Source organism: Sciurus carolinensis, chromosome 10 (genome assembly GCF_902686445.1).
Source record: "Sciurus carolinensis chromosome 10, mSciCar1.2, whole genome shotgun sequence".
NCBI lineage: Eukaryota > Metazoa > Chordata > Mammalia > Rodentia > Sciuridae > Sciurus > Sciurus carolinensis.
Genome location: NC_062222.1, coordinates 15,636,660 through 15,653,251, shown reverse-complemented (window position 1 = coordinate 15,653,251; position 16,592 = coordinate 15,636,660). Strand labels below are relative to the sequence as shown.

At 37.8% G+C, this 16,592-nt stretch overlaps 1 protein-coding gene across 1 annotated transcript in view; it reads left to right on the top strand.

Annotated features, from left to right (window-relative positions):
• The window catches only part of Slc7a11 (solute carrier family 7 member 11), a 69,956-nt gene extending 54,247 nt beyond the window's left edge, over positions 1–15,709 (top strand). Inside the window, exons 8-12 of the mRNA XM_047567083.1 lie at positions 772–875; positions 1,653–1,749; positions 3,315–3,464; positions 4,641–4,818; positions 10,619–15,709. Of these exons, the coding sequence (XP_047423039.1) occupies positions 772–875; positions 1,653–1,749; positions 3,315–3,464; positions 4,641–4,818; positions 10,619–10,686 (597 nt within the window). The 3' untranslated portion in view covers positions 10,687–15,709. The remainder of the gene's footprint in view (positions 1–771; positions 876–1,652; positions 1,750–3,314; positions 3,465–4,640; positions 4,819–10,618) is intronic.
• The last annotated feature ends 883 nt before the right edge of the window (positions 15,710–16,592 follow it).

The window sequence follows — 16,592 nt, the reverse complement described above, 5'->3', positions numbered from 1 at the left end:
AAGAATCCAACTTTTTTTTTTTTTTAATGCATCTTTCATGAAAATTTGCAGTGTTTCATATAAGGAAACTTCAGAATTTTGTTTATCTTGTCATTTTTCTGTGGCTCGTCAGACTTGTATTTTTGTTCTTGACTTTTTATAGGAAACCGCAGGAGGAAGTGGCAGATACCTGAAGGGGAGGGAGTGGCTTTATAAACAGGTTCAGCTACTGTGAATTTCCTAGGGCAAAGATTGTTCAGAGAGGCTCCTATACATATAGTAAATGGTCAAGTCATTGATTATTTTACTTATCTTCTCGCTATGGGATTTGTATGTGAAGCAGACGTCCATGATACTTCTCAATGTATATCTGTACTTCCCTGTAAAAATGTGACTTTCCAGGCTAGAGAGAAGGAAGTGTGCAAAAGGATTTCTGTCCCCCAAAGTAGAGAGAGCTTCTGAATTGAGCTTTTTCCACTAATCAGAGGCAGAGCTGATATACATCATGGTTGATAAAGAGTCACTCAATGGATCACTGCTTTTTGAAGGTAGAGAGAAGGTGCTTATTTGGACCTCTGCTCATGGTTTTGCAGCAAGCAATGCCAAGGGACCTGCTTTTGATTATTGTCTACGGGGTTGGTCTGACCCTCGCCAAAAAAAAAAGGAGGATTATAAAACATACACGTATTGCCTGGCTAATAGAAAGTCATAGAGCAAGTTTGTCCTAAATCGTTTCATTTTATTCCACTTTCTGAAAAAGCATTAATTTGCCTCTGTTCTTTATTTCACCAGACCTTTGCTGAGCGGCTCCTGGGAAATTTCTCATTAGCAGTTCCGATCTTCGTTGCCCTTTCCTGCTTTGGCTCTATGAATGGGGGTGTATTTGCTGTCTCCAGGTGAGCGGGTTCACATATTTCCAGAAACACATTTCTGGTTTTGAGATTGGATGTGATAAGGATAACTTTGAAAAGAAAAGCAACAGTGCCTCCAAACCAGTTGTTTTTAAAGGGACATGCAAGTTTGCAGTCGGCGCAAGTCTCCACAGCACATTTTATTCTTCCCATTAGAGGGCGCTGGTTGACCATGCACAGCCCGCTTTGAAGACGGGCATGTGGCATTCTTTATAGTCTCTCTGCAGAGCCTCACAATAGCATTTTATTTCTGGTGATAAAATCTTGTTTTTCTAAAGGTGCCAGGAATAAAAGTAAAGTAAGAGACACCAGAAATTACTACTCCAACATCGTATCCTTTTCGTTTTGTTTGACATGAAATCCCCTTTTGTTTCCACTTGATAAGATTAAAACCTGATCAGGTAAATACGAATGGTATATGTGTGCGCAGGTGTGTGCACCTGAGTGTGTGTGTTGGGTTGGAATCTGGAATTACATTCACCTTCCGCTGTTTTACTTGTAGGGAGAGCTATGCTGAGTCAGGTTCTGCTATTGCTTCTTCTCCAAAAACAATATACCATGTGGGCAGATTTGGTAAAAAATTGGATTTAGATTTCTTAGGATGTTCTCTACCTTATTTGAAAAGTGAAACCTAAGTAACCAGCCAAGTAACATCAACCCCTTTGGTTTGAGAAAGATACAAGTTTTCTCTGGGATTTCTGGATTTTCCATTTGAAATGATCAATTGTACAGTCAACTCCACCTGCATTTTTCTCCCATCAGGTTATTCTATGTTGCGTCTCGAGAGGGTCACCTTCCAGAAATCCTCTCCATGATTCATGTCCGCAAGCACACTCCTCTGCCAGCTGTTATTGTTTTGGTAATGCATATTAACAAGTATATCTAGATATCACCTCGAATAACAGGTTAGCAGAGAGAAATTCAAACAGACTTTAGCTAGTGCTAAATTGGCTCTATTGTATATTAAGGTGGAGTTTGGAAGGCAAGATATTTTCCACCCCTTCCCTTTACTCAGGGTTTCTTTTTTTGCAGTACTGGGGATCGAACTCAGGGCCTTGCACTTGCGAGGCAAGCACTCTACCAGCTGAGCTATCTCCCCAGCCCTTACTCAGTGTTTCTGATGTGTATATGATGCTTTGGGGCATTAACCACATCACTGCCATTTCATCTCTGTAGAAGTTTGTATGGTCTAAGGAAAACGACTGGTGTGTCTCCTCTCATTGACAGAGAACCTCAAAGAACGGGACAGAGAGTAAAATGTTCCAAACATTCACTGAACAGACAGCTAAAAGCCACTGTCCAAAAATATCCAGATGTCTCATCATAGTATGAAATGCACACAAAATTATTCAAAACATTGATGAAATCCTGTTGTGCAATGATTCTCTGATTAAAAGTGAGAAATTTGAGAGCAATCCTATGAGAAAGAAAGAAAAACCCCAAATCTTAAACTCTAGATGTAGAATTCTCTATGCAGAGAAAAGTGTTTGTGAAATGTAGGATACAAAAGACTGTAAAAGGTGTCAAAGTCTTCCAACACCCATTGGCAATGTTACAGTCGTTTTTACCTATGATTTTGTAACATTTTTCTCAACTGGAATCTGCTATCAGGAGTACCATAGAATGCATTGAACATCCCCCCCACACCCACCCCTGTGCATTTAATTTGTTTCAGAATGTTTCCTTGAAATTTCTCCACATACTCTCTGTGCAGAGTCTGGAAGTTAATGTCACTTGTGGGAACGGAATGTATTATTCTGTGAAGAGGGCTTTGGGTTTAAGCCTCTGCTATCAGTCATGTTGTCCTTGGCGTGTGCAGCCACAGAGACTCACTATGCTGTTTTCTGTGCTCCATTCTTTCCCGCGGTCTTGAGGGTCACACATGGCAAGCACACGGGGACAGTAAACGTGGAGGAAGGAAAGGTCAACGTTTTGCATTCAGGAGACAGCAGATCCACCTAGCAGCGGCTGTGTTTCTTGTGTGTGGGTAGTCAAGGACTCATCAGAAAGGATTTGCAGAGCTTTCTTTGAATTTTCCAATTGGGTGCACATTTAATATTTATTATTGGCTATTTGCTAATCGCCTCAATTTCTGAGTTTTTAAATTTTGAGTGACTGAGTAGCCTGTCTCCTACTCTTTGAAAACACATTCGTTTCTCTCAAATGTAAAGGGAACTAAAATCAAAACAAAGCATCTGTATCAAAATTCCACTTGAACAAGGGGCAGTGATTATGGTACTCTCTTAATGTTCCCTGGTATAAAGGCGATGATAAGAGAATATAGCAAAGAGGTTCTTTTGATCATGGTGATAGTTTATCTGTATAGATCATGATTTGCAAATAATAATAATGTGCAATGACATTGTTATCATCTATGTTCTCATTTAATTCACTGAGCTTGGTTTTTCTCCTTTATACCCCCAGCACCCTTTGACAATGATAATGCTCTTCTCTGGAGACCTCTACAGTCTTTTGAATTTCCTCAGTTTTGCCAGGTGGCTTTTTATTGGGCTGGCAGTCGCTGGGCTGATTTATCTTCGATACAAACGCCCAGATATGCACCGTCCTTTCAAGGTAACCTCGGCCATCTTGATGGGTTTACATAAATCTTTCTTCTAATACCTAGTCCTCCCTTTACCGTCACCGGATGATGGGAGGTTGGGCCGGGGCAGTGTCCTGTGGAATAAAATGTTTAACTCTTGCAGGGAGCACCATCAGAATGGATTTATTTTTCACTTGGAAAAAAGTAATTTGTCAAAATTGTTCATGTGATGTTCTGAACTTTGCATTTGAAAAGAGAGAGCATTCTGGATTTTTTAAAGTTGATTTTTCATGAATGGGTCCAGTGACCTGATGTATTCAGAGCCTGGATACTTCTCTCTGTCCTCATGCTGGCTAGTTGTGGACAACTGTGTTGTGAAGGAGTGGGGGCAGATTCCTTATCAATTAAAACTCTCAAAAGGACGCTGCTTTTCAAAATAGGCATTCTGAGCACTTATATGTCATGACTTGCTACGTTGCCCATTCTCTACATTACAAACCCTTGGAAAAGATACATAAAATTCACAGAGAAAGAGAAGATCTGGGGCTTTATCACCCAACAGAATGACTGGTTGCTTTCAGGAGGGCTGAAGAATAGGCTTGTCACCTCCACCCTTGAGCATTCATGAACTGATTCGACTCACAAACCACTTTTCAGAAATAGCACAAATAATGTCGTCAGAATTTGTTTCCAATTATATACATGGTCCAAGGCTGGCAGCGTCTTTATTAGCGGTTGAATAGGAGTTGGCCTGTTTTATTCCCATCCGTTCCTGTTGTGCATCTCAACAGAAAATCAATATGCGCTGAAAGGCTGTGACATGGAACAAGCTGCTGGTGCTCTTGACGCCACGTCAGAGTGGATTCTAATTGTAATTATCAAAGAACCAATCTTTTAAAATCAAAACATAAGTCATAATGGTGCTTAACTTGCGAGATGTTTCAAATAGGTCATCTGTAGTGAAACGCCCTTTTTTATTCTTAGACTGTGTCCGATCTAAAGGTTTAAGAACACGTTAGTTGGGATTTTAGGAGGCTGTGTAACACATTCTCTGCACCCCAGCAAAGAGGTTTTGCTACTAAGTAGGCTGGTGCCTGACCCCTTGTCATGGGACAGAAGCGGATCTCATGACAGACCGGGGCATCGGGGCCCCACCTCCTGGTTGGTGCACTGTGTCTGAAGTGACCTTTTTCTGTGCTGTGTTCCAGGTGCCGCTGTTCATCCCGGCTCTGTTCTCCTTCACGTGCCTCTTCATGGTGGCCCTTTCCCTCTATTCGGACCCGTTTAGTACTGGAATCGGCTTCCTCATCACTCTGACTGGGGTGCCTGCATATTATCTCTTTATCATATGGGATAAGAAACCTAGGTGGTTTAGAAGAATGTCAGGTAAGAGTTTTAAGCAGTTCCTGGACTCATGAGACCCTGTCGTCGAAACCCCTGTAGGTTATACAGATAACCATTCACATCTTAAAAACAACAACAACAACAACAACAACAAACAAATAAAAAAGTAAGTGGCATGAGTGCCGGCTGGACTGCATTAATGTATTTTAACTGGGACTGAGAGAAGAGAAAGCAGGAAGGACATTTAGGGTATAGCCATTGAGTCCTTTCAGGGGATTTAGTTTGGGCTGCTCTTATCATTTCTTAGAAGACTGACTTTTTTAGATAAAATTTTATCAGCAGTTCTGTAAACGACCTAATTGCTCTTTTGAATCCCTTAATAACCTCATTATTTTTCTTCGGGGTTGAATGCAGCTTAGTGTTTCTATATCCTGACATATAACTCGACCAGCGACATGAGGCTGCGGGGGAGTTAGTTAGGCGGAAGCCTGGGAGAGCATTGGATATCATGATGGTGCCATTACCTGGGTGGGAATGTTGAGTCACGGAGTCATAATGACAGCAAAAGCAAGGAGAAGAATAACAGTGGCATTTATTGTATGATTGCCATGAGTTTGCACACATCTACCCTTTAATCCCATACAGTCTTCTGAGGTGGGAAAATGGTCATCCCCATTTCACTGATTTGCGTTATAGCATGGGAGAATTCACATCACTCATTTCGAGACAGACACAAAGGAGAAGAGCTGGAGTCCAACCCAGTACTTTAGGAAAATCATCCTGGGTGCAGTGAGGATGCATTAGAGAGAGTTGAAGCTAAAGATAGAGAATCAAGGTGGGTGGTTTCTGCAGTAATAACGATGAGAATTAAGGAAAGTTTGAATCACAGGCTGTATGAGCCCAGGAGAAAGTGAAAGATATTTTGGAGGAAACCCCAGCAGAACCTGGTGACCAGGTAGGTTGGGGTGAAGAAAATAGAGGAGGGCAGTGGGGAGACAGGTGCCTCAGAGCTCAGAGTTCTGTGGCAAACCTGTGTGGTAGGAGCTCCCAGGAGAGCTTTTCCCTACTTGGACAATCTTCATCAGTTCCCAACAAGGTCCTCACAAGAGATGGTATCATTCTCTCCCTGACCAGGAAACCAGGGCTCAGGGAGATGGAGAATTTATTTTTGAGTGTACAGATTTTTAGGCACAGAGCTAGGATCTGAACCAACATCTGCTAGACTTCAAAGTCCATGCACTTGGTCTTTCTCATTGGTGCCTGGTAGAAGAGAAAGATGGCATTTGGGAGGTATCAAATATAGACAGAGGGGCACTTATGTTCTTGGTGGTGAGTTTGGTGAATTTAGAATAGAGCATCCCCTTTATTTTGTACTTCTTTGTTTTAATTAGTTTATCATAATCAATTTTTTAAAATCCTAGTTAAAAATACAGGGAGATTTCCATGAAAATTGTTAATCAGTAATGTGTCACTAAAAAACAAAAAAGAAAGGAAAAAAAAAAAACCACCATAATGTATATGTTGAATCTCCATTATTGTGTTCAACAAACTCATTTAGAAACCAGTTTTTTTAAGAGCAGAGTTTTACTACAACTTTTGATTAGTTACAAATTGGCATGTGGTATCTTTAGACTCTATATCACTATTTCTATTTGTATTTTAGCTTCTAGAAGGCAACGGTATTCCTAAAGAAGTGTTGCCATGCATGTTAGTTCTTTTTTAAGGCTAACTCAGATATACCACTTTCTTTACCCACTTACTTAATCCCTTTCTCATTAAGTCAGACATCTCTGTAGAAGCATATTAGTTAGGCTTTTCTCTGTTGTAGGCACTAACTCTAGAACCTATTCAGAAGGGGAAAACTTTTTGTTAAATAATATTCACCACTGGGATCCTTGGACTAGTTAGTAGCATATAGGATAGATTAGTGACCATCACTGTGAGCTTTGTGTCTACAGACAGTTAAAATGCCTGATCTCCACAGAGAGCTAGGAACCTTTAGAAAGAAAGACCCTGTGGCCCTGGAGTTGAGCTACAATGAGAGCGAGCTCATGAAAGCAAATGCATGATCCTTGCCATTTAGTGGGCATTGACTCCCTCTTGTTTGTGGCCCGCCAATGCTAATAGCTCTTTCCTCTTGCTAACCTGTGTCCTTTCCTGTCTCTTTTTCAGTTCAGCCAACAAACAATTTTTATGCTTCATTCTTTGTTGTCTTTCCTTGCTCATGCAGTTCAGGGTTTTTTCCCCCCCTTCCTATTTTTCTGTCTCATGATGTTTTGAACATCTCCAAGGCCTCTGAATTTAGTGTTAGCCATTTGTGAAACTAGCAGCAATGGAGTAGTCCCAGAATGGTTATTTGGTTCTCAAAAATGCCATTAAGTCTTACCAGGGAGCATGGCCATTCTGCCTTTAAATCGTGATCATTGTAACTCTTTATCTTTATAGCGGCCTTGAAAGGGAGTAGCAAAGAGCAACAATCCTCTGTAATTTTGTTTGATTTTCCTCATAGGCAGCATTCTTATAGTAAAATAAAGAAAATTCATAATATTTATTGCTGCAATCGCAAGTATTTTCTTAGCCTTTGGCCAAAACAAAATACACAGAGACCCGCGAGAGTCCTAAAGTGCCAGCTGACCTTTGCCCCAAAGACAGACTTTTTCTTAGAAACTCCATGTGAACTTGGAGGCCAACCGAGCCTTTGTTTAGACCAGTTTGTTTAGTGCTTTTGTTTTGGCAAAATTCTTCAGCTCTTATGCTATCTTTTTTTTTTTAGCCCTGATATACATGAGTCGATTAGCCTGGGAGAATGAAAATCTATCAAAGTCCCCCTTTCCTGCACTGTTCCCACGAAAATGAGAGGGACCAGACGGCCTTCAGAAAATAGTGAAAGCCGCTTGGTACTGATAGCCACACAATGCTCAGAACCCCAGAATTTGAGGTTTTCAGAGATCTGATGAATTTCTTTGGCCACAGGATGCCAGTATTGAACCACTTTTTGTATGATAGCATTTCCAGGGTGAGAAGAAATCACACTCTTAAGGGGATAGAGACCAAAAGCTTTTTCCTGCCATCTGTAACAGAGTGCTCAATTCTTCTGGTTGGTTGTTTATGTTATTTACTTATTTATAGGTGTATGAGCCTCTCACATAAGGAAAAAGGTGCAGATACCCCACTAACATATGCAAAACAGGGGGAGCCAGGACTTGCGGGAACCGTTTTACTTGGCTACCTCAATCTATCAGCCAAACCCTGTCACAGGAGAGAGCAAATGGGGTGCCCCCTCCTGCTCAGGGGGAGGTATGGAGGATAGCATTATTTTAACAAAATCTTCAATTATAAGAAAAATCATTCTGGGCAACAGAGGGATTGTAATCCATCTTTGTGCACAGTGATTTTGTGACTCCAGAGTCCTAAAAGCATATGCTGCCCATGGTGTGTCAAGACAGCGTCATTCATGACACCCCCTGAAAACTGGAGAATGCATGTGCAGACTTTTCAGGAAGACTGCAGCCCAATATTTTCAATTAATTAAGCTTGCCTACATTTATTAGATATTTATCATAGAGATAAACGAGATCGTGAATATGAAAAGCTTTGGAAGCCTTTTTTAGAAAAGAAGAAAATGCTATCCTTGTTAGTATAACTTTCAGGGCAGGTTGGCTTTGCGTTGCTTTACAGACTTACCCACCTTTGGTGATAGCTGCCATGCCAGGTAGGGTTGATTTTGCAAAGTCAGTTGTTTCAATTTATTTCAAGAATAACAGCTGAACATGAAAGGTAAAGCTAGGAATAATACAGTTGCTATTAGACCCTGAAGGTTGCAGTTACTGAAAATTCAGGATGCAGGCTCAGTGGTTCAGTTTTATTTCAAGAAGTAGTAACATGGGTTGATTCACCCTAAACCACCAACCTCATTTCGAGTGTGGATGTGAACATGGCTTTAGGAAGCCACGCGTTCCCACCTTTCTGGTGAAGCTTCCCAAGAGGTTTACTTAGCTCTCTTGAACACCCCTGTTTGGCACCACTGCCATCAGTTACCTAGAAGAGAAAATTTGGTGGCTAACTTCAGTCAAGATTAAGATCAATCATTTGCAGAATGCTCCATTATGATGAAAATTATTCTAATCATGAGATCCCAAGAAGAGAATATAGAAAGTAACAGAGGAGAACATCAACATCAACAGGGCCTATTGAACATGGAGGAGGAGAGAGGACTGGGTGGGCAGAACCATAAGAGAGACTCTGCTCTGTCTTCTCTGCTATTATGCTGAATAGAGAATCCAAACTGAGCTTTCTGGAAGGAGATTGGCACACTAGCAATGCAGCTGGATCCAAGTTGACCCCCTTTATCAGAGGTGGGGAAACAAGTTGTTGAAGTGGGCAGAGGACTGGTTTGCCTAGAACATAGGGAAATGCTTTTGGAAAAGACTTCCATCTTGGGGCAGAGAAGCAGAGGCTAAGTGTGGGGATGAGTTGAGGAGGCTGTGGCAGGACTGTCCATGGAGGAAGGCCTGGAAGAGGATGTCCCTTTAACTCCACTACTGTTCTTTGACCATTGTAGATGCCTGAGACATCTGGTATTGTTTGTTTTTGTTTTTGTTTTAGTCTACCTACAAGTCACATCTCCCTTACTATTGATGGGTGTATATTTTCCACACGAAAGTCTATTTTTATAGGATAATTGTACCTTTTCCCTTTTATGGGGTTTACTTGCTGTTGAATGTATCCTTGTGCTCACAAGTCAACAGTGGACTGTGACAAAATATACTCTGAGAAACTTTTGCATAGAGTTTAACATTTGCCAGCGCTGTGCCAGACCCTTTATAGTTAACATAGACTAAATTTTACTGTGCTGAGGAACACAATATTGGGGAACATGCTGATAAAACAAAAGATGAAAAAAAATACCATTTATAGTGTTAAATTTTGCTTGCATGGGTTATTATAGATGACAAGTCATAAATGAAGAGAAAGACTGTGTGCCTGAGAGTGTCTGGATGAGAGATGATCTGGATCTGAAACCATCAAGAAGAAAAAAACTCTGGCCTGTTCCAGGATTAGTAGAAACCTGAAGAGGTTCCATAGGGATCGATGATAAAGAGGCAAACAGGAACGTCCCTGAAGCCAGAGTCACAGAGTTCTAGGACTGTCGAGATGAAATGACCTTAGAAATCTTCTATCCCAGAGGCTCTTAAATTGTAGTGTCTACAGAATTACTGATCGTCCCCTCCTTCAGTTTCCAATTCAGTAGGTGTAGGATTGAACTAAAAAAAATGTCTTTCTTCTGTCTCTGGTGATGCTCATGCTGCTGGTCCAGGGACCACACCTTGAGAATCACTGACTCAGTTCGAGTCTCTTGTTCTGCTAGAGACAAATGAGGCCCTGGGAGATAAGGTGATTTTCTCAATAACACACTATAAGTTAGAGAATGGAAATTGTATTCTGATTCTTCTCCTGATTCTTCTGGCTGTGATTTCATAAGTACAGAAAGAACAAACCAATTTTAAACTGAATATTCAGTATATTTTTGAACTTTTATTTATATCTTGGTTCTGTTGTCTCACAATATTTTCAGTTGCCTGCTTCATGAATAAAAGTCCTTATTTGAATGCAAAATATTAACGTATTCTTGCTGAGAAGCCATCATGGGGAGTTACAGAAGTGACAAGTAAATTAATTGAGCATGATAGGATTCTAATGAAGGAAATAATTCTTGAAAGTACTCTATGAAATAGGTGGTTGTGTGTTTTCAGTATTCAACCCAAAATAATTCATGTTTTGCTGTTTTTATGCATTTCTGATTTCTATGCATTTTTAATTTTTCTTTTTCATTTCTTTGCAGATAGAATAACCAGAACATTACAGATAATACTGGAAGTCATACCAGAAGAAGATTGTCACAAATTATGAACTAATGCATTGAAATCCTGGCACCCTTCCCAAGGCAGAGATGCAACATGGATCTTTTATTTCCTGAAAATCTGGAGGATTGCAACTTGGTGATGGACTCAAGGAAGCATTTATTTTTATTCACATCTCATGTATTAAAACTGATTTCTGAGAAATTTAGTTATAACTCTATGTAGTTGTAGAAAGCTAATATGCAAATTGCAATAGGAGTTCATACAATTCTTGAGTCTCTGATACCTACCTGTAGGGATTAGGGGAAAAGACTAAGGAATAGACAATTAATGTAGTGGTCATTCTCTACAAAATAGCTATCATGACTGAGAACCTTGACATTGATGACTGAGATGTTTGTGTATATATGGGTTTTGTAAACATGGTTTTACATACTGTAGACGACTATACTGTGAAAAATGTTTTCTATTGTTCTGAGAAAAAGAACATATGTTATTATTGTGGCAAAGAGGACAGAAATTGTACATTGGCATTGCGTTGCTTCCCCTTAGATACCAACTTGGCTATCACTCATCCGTTCTTGGATTATACCCAGAGCACTTGAACAAAAGATGAGGGGGGATGTGTGAATTTTCTTGAACACATTAAAGAACAGCTTCCAGGAGCTGTTGTTTACGAGACAAATCCAAGAATTACGTTTGAATAAAAGTCCTTGAGAATTTATTATGTTAGATATTTTTTCAATTATTGTGAGGAAGGTCCACAGTTAATGTGCCATTTTGTTTCTGTGTCAGTTCATTCAATCAGGATGTTGTGTCCAGTTTGGTAACAAATTAAGAGTAACTTCCTGTTTTCCTAATAATTTACCCAAACATGGACATATCTAAATATATACATTATTAAATCTTCAAATTAGAACATTAACTTGAGAGATATCACCATAAAGAAAATAGTCAAATTAATAGCCCATCCTTAGTCAATTATAGTCAATTATAGTCAATTATAAGCCCATCCTTATAATTGCATCTGTATGCAGTGTTAGTAATCTTAACATTTTTTTTTCTTTTTAGTTCATGGCTATTTTAACATGGTAATGAATTTTAACAGTTTGTGCATTTCCTTCATATATTTTATATTCTGTTAAACTGTCTCTCGGGGTAAAACTGCCCAGGTCAATTAGGAAAAGGCATGTATTTACATAAAATTTGAGGAAGAAATGTCACTGCTAAATAAGATTCACAACTGTTGTTTCTAAAAAAAAAAAAAACTTACTTCTAGATCTAGGTTTTGTCAGTAGTTTCCTTAATTGTCATTCCATCTTCAAATGAGATAACTGATGACAAGTTTATTGAAAGCAGGAGAAACTGCATGAGTGTGTGTCTTCAGACAGGTGGCGTTATGCTGGGATTAGAAAATACTGTGGAATTTTCAAATGAAAATAATATAATTATGAAAAATTCAAACTATTATCTATACATATCAGATTAAATGGTCAGTCATGGCCAGAGTATGTTTCATCCCTTAATTTTTATCCGTTTGAAAATAAGAAATTTTCAAAGAATTATACTGATTAAAATCATTAAGACCAGACAGAGTTCATGGATAATTATTCAAAGTAGAAATGGTGATTTGAAATTGGGAGTAATTTCAATTCATTAATTTAATTTTTACTCTTGATAACATTTAAATATATACCCAAGATTGATTTTTATTTTAGCTAAACCTAGTATTTAGGTCACTAAGTGAATTCCTATCGGCTCTTCCATTTATTCTTAGCATTGGGTTTTCAGATTTTGATTTGTAGTCCCTGCCTGCAATATGCATTGTTTGTTAGTCCACATCTCTCCCTACTATGTATTATTTAGAGGTAAAAAGTTCTTTTGTATACCTATTTTACACTGTCTAGACCCAGAAGATCTAAACAGCAGATTCTTCTTGAGATTGTTCTTGTCCAGTGAAACATGTCTTGGAGAGTTTGTGTAGGACTTAGTTATTCCTGAAGTTAATGTGCTTATGTCAGCTGTAGCCGATTGGTCTCATGTTTTTATTTATTTGTTTATTTTGGGTTTTAATATCTCTTTAAATGTGTCATTATGTATCATTGTGGAGGCTAGCTAGTATATATATTTCCCCTGCTTCCCACAGTGTTTTGTATATTACCTGGTTTCTAGAGCCATTGGAATACCATTTTAACTAGACAGAAAATCAACCAGTAATTTTTTTAAAAGGTGATGGAGATTAGGTCATTTATCAACTTATTTTTAGGACACATCATAAAAACATAGGGTTTCTTTAATCAAGGAATGATCTTTCCAAATTTTTACCCAAAATGGCATCATGTAACAGAAATCCTAGTTCAAAAACTCTCCTGCCCACTTGTATGTGCATATTTTTATACAAAGTAAAAATTTTCTCATATCTTTGGATTGATGTATATGTATATGTATATGCACATATGTCCATATGTGCTGTGCATGTGTTATACTTGTGCCAGTGTGCAAATCAAATGTTTCTATAACACCATGAGTTTATTATAACAGAAAAAATGGCCAATACCCAATACAGTTTAAAATAACCAATGCACTATTTTCAAATATTGTTTTTTAGCGCATAAAATATTTAATTTTGATATAAAAAGATCTAGTGAAGACTTCCAGAGCTAAAACACTACTCAAAAGAAATGATTTTCCTTGCATGATTAAGAATATTAGCAGTAAATATTTTTCTTACAGGGCTATTTTGACCCTATTATTTTAAAGTATTAGATTTTTTCCTTTGATCAAATGAAGAAAACTAGACTATCATAAAAGTGATCTCGTTAGCTGAAAGTAGACTCTGTTCTTGTCTTTCTTTAGCAGATTATGGATCTGTTCTAGAAAAGATGGCTGGCTCCATTTACAAATAATAAAACTTAGGAGTGTGCATCCACTTGCCTGTGCATTTACACTGAAGCTCCTGCAGCCCTGCTGAAGTCAGATATTAGGTTACAATAACAGTGGAGGGCAGTTTCTCTAACACTAAAATGTGCACTTGGAAATACTTCCAGATTGTCTTATTTGTCTGGTGGAATTGTCTTCCCATTCGCTGTTTGATAGATCAACAGATGGTTAACAGGAGTATAATTGCATAACAGAATTCTTCATGAACTGTGATCAGTCTTCAAGAAACTCATTATTTTATCTCAATTGGCAAATGAATGTAAGGCCAAGAAAGATATCAACTTTGACCTTTGTTAATGTTGATCTCTTACAATTCAGGTATAAGTTAAGAAAAGATAGAAAATTGAAGGTCAGAGTATCAGGAAATGAAAGGTAGTATCCGATTAGAGGTAACTATTTTGATGATATGCAACATGTTATGTAATATAATTGGAGAATATTAAAAACTAATTGCTATGCATAAACCAATATCCTGAGAAACTAATGAAACATAAGCTTCAGTGTCTTTCCCATAGATAGGCCCCTTCCAAGATCCTGAACCTAACTTTACTTTGGGAAACTTGTATAAATTTTCTTCAAGAAGACCAGCAAAATTATGTTTACTTCTGTCCCCACAAAGTCTGCATCTGTCTCTGTGAGTAATGTAAAAGAATGCCCTTTCTCCCCACTAGAAATAAGTGTGGGGCATTAGTGGGATATATTTTTAAATATTCAATTTATATCTTAATTGAAATATGTAGATTTCTCATAAAATATGTTATATGCTATATAAGGAAATAGCTTCAGCTTTATCATATTTTGTGTGTCAGTTGTGAATGACAAAAATAGCGAATGTGGTTTTAATCATAAGATCTTTTTCTTAGTTTGGAAAGGAATAGAGAGATTTGAGATTTGAATACAGATAACTCAAGAAATTTGAGTTTACTTGAATATAATCATGCTTCATTTTACTCTACATGATATGCAGTATTTTGGTGCTGATAATGTTTACAGAGGTGCATTCTATTTTCCTAACCATTCAGTCAGGAATTAAGTCATGGCATTGTGAAACTGGCAAGAAGTTCATCGTGCATGTAAATTAGAGTAGATATGAATTATTTCCATAGCTTCTGTTTACATTATTTATATGTAGGTAATGGAATTATTGCCTATATATATATTTTAGCTTAAATTTCCCCATAAACAGTATTTTTAAAATCTATCTTAATATCCATAGTGTCTAAAATTGTGACCTTTAAGTAGTTTATTAGTAGGCTGTAGTTTAGTAGTACTGTACTTAAAAAATATAATTCAACAGTTTTTGAAGATAATCCTTTCTCCCTTTTATTGCATTTTCAAATTAATTGGTGTCTGAAAAGAAGTGTTTTATCTATTTTTAGATCAAATGCAGATTCACAAAAGGGTGAATCATGGTCTCATAGAAAGTTCACCCATTTTCTTCATGTTGTGAGGTACCGTCTTTCCTTACAACCTTATAACAACATTAACTTGACCTTTTAGAACCATTTCTCTATCTTATTTGAATAAATGAATGATTCCTTTGTTGGATTTTTTTTTTTAAACATTAAGCCCTCAAGATAGGAAGTGAGTCTCAATTTGCATTTGCAAAATTATCTAGATTTTCTCAGTGAATATAGATAATTAGTGAATCTGCCACTTAGGTTTACTTTCCTGGGAGTATTTTCCCCTCTTCTTAGTTACCATTGACTTAAAACAGTGAGAATGGTTGCAGTTTCCAAATAGATCTCTGTTCCGTGTGTGTATTTCAGCCTGTGTGGATCAAGGGTACATTTATAGCATCAGTAACTGCCTATACACTTTTATAGATAACGATTCTCTCCAGAAACTGGAGCATTAGGCATCTGAGAGCCACACAGATGGCCGCAGTGATTTGAAAGTGAGCATACTGGTTTTCCCCTCAACATATACACTACTGATATTTTTAAAGTATGATTTTCAAGTGAAATAATTTATTGGTTAGAAAATCTGCTTGCTAAGTTCTGGTTACCTCTTGTTGAGGCCTCTGAAGGCCACGCTGAAAACCAGAGGGGAAAAGAAAAAAAAAAGACTAATGCACAGTTATCTCCTTTGCAATAACGACTCTATTTTGAGCACCTTTTGCAACAGGGTATTTTGCACAGCCTCTTGTGGGAAAGGGTGCGAGGTATTTGAAGGTTGCAGCTGTATAATTGGGTAGTGTGTGGCCTGACTTTAACATGCATTGTGAAGTTAGACCACACATATTCCTGCTAATGAACCTGATTAGGGGCATGTTCAAGTGCAGCCGGTCAGAGAATGATGCAGTGTGTTTCTCTGTTCCTAGAATCCAGCTTCTTATTTCTAAGATTTCTGAATTAATTTTTTTCATGGAATTTCTCCATTCCAAATTTCTACTTGCTGGCTAATATGAAAATATGATATTAAAGTAGAAAAATATTTTGGAGAAATAAACTACATGGTTTCAAATGAATGTATGCTTATAACATACTAGAAATGGTCTACATAAACTATTATTTAAATTAATTATTGCAAACACTATCCCATAGCACTTTTTATTACTCTGAAAGCAAAAAAGCATTTTATATGTGTGTGTGTGTATATATATATGTATACACACAAACATATACATGTGTACACACACACACACACACACACACACATAGCTATGGTTATTGCATCAACTATCAGAAACCTCCAACAATTTGAAGCAATCTGATCTTAGAGATATTTGTTACCTAATAGTTTTTCCTTGTGAATGTTATTACTGCCGCTGTCAATCTGGAACTAAACTTTTAATACTTATGTTTTAAAAACTAGGATCTTAATAAATGGCATTCCTGTTCCAAGAGTGGACTAACACTTCACTCTTTTACTTCGTTTCTCTAAATCAGTAAGAATATCAGGCTGTACTTTGCTTTAGCAACGTGTTTATTTTGAACACAGACATTGGCCCCAAACCTATCTCTGTCCACGATTGTAGCACAATAATAACAGTAGTATGCCTCAACATTTGGG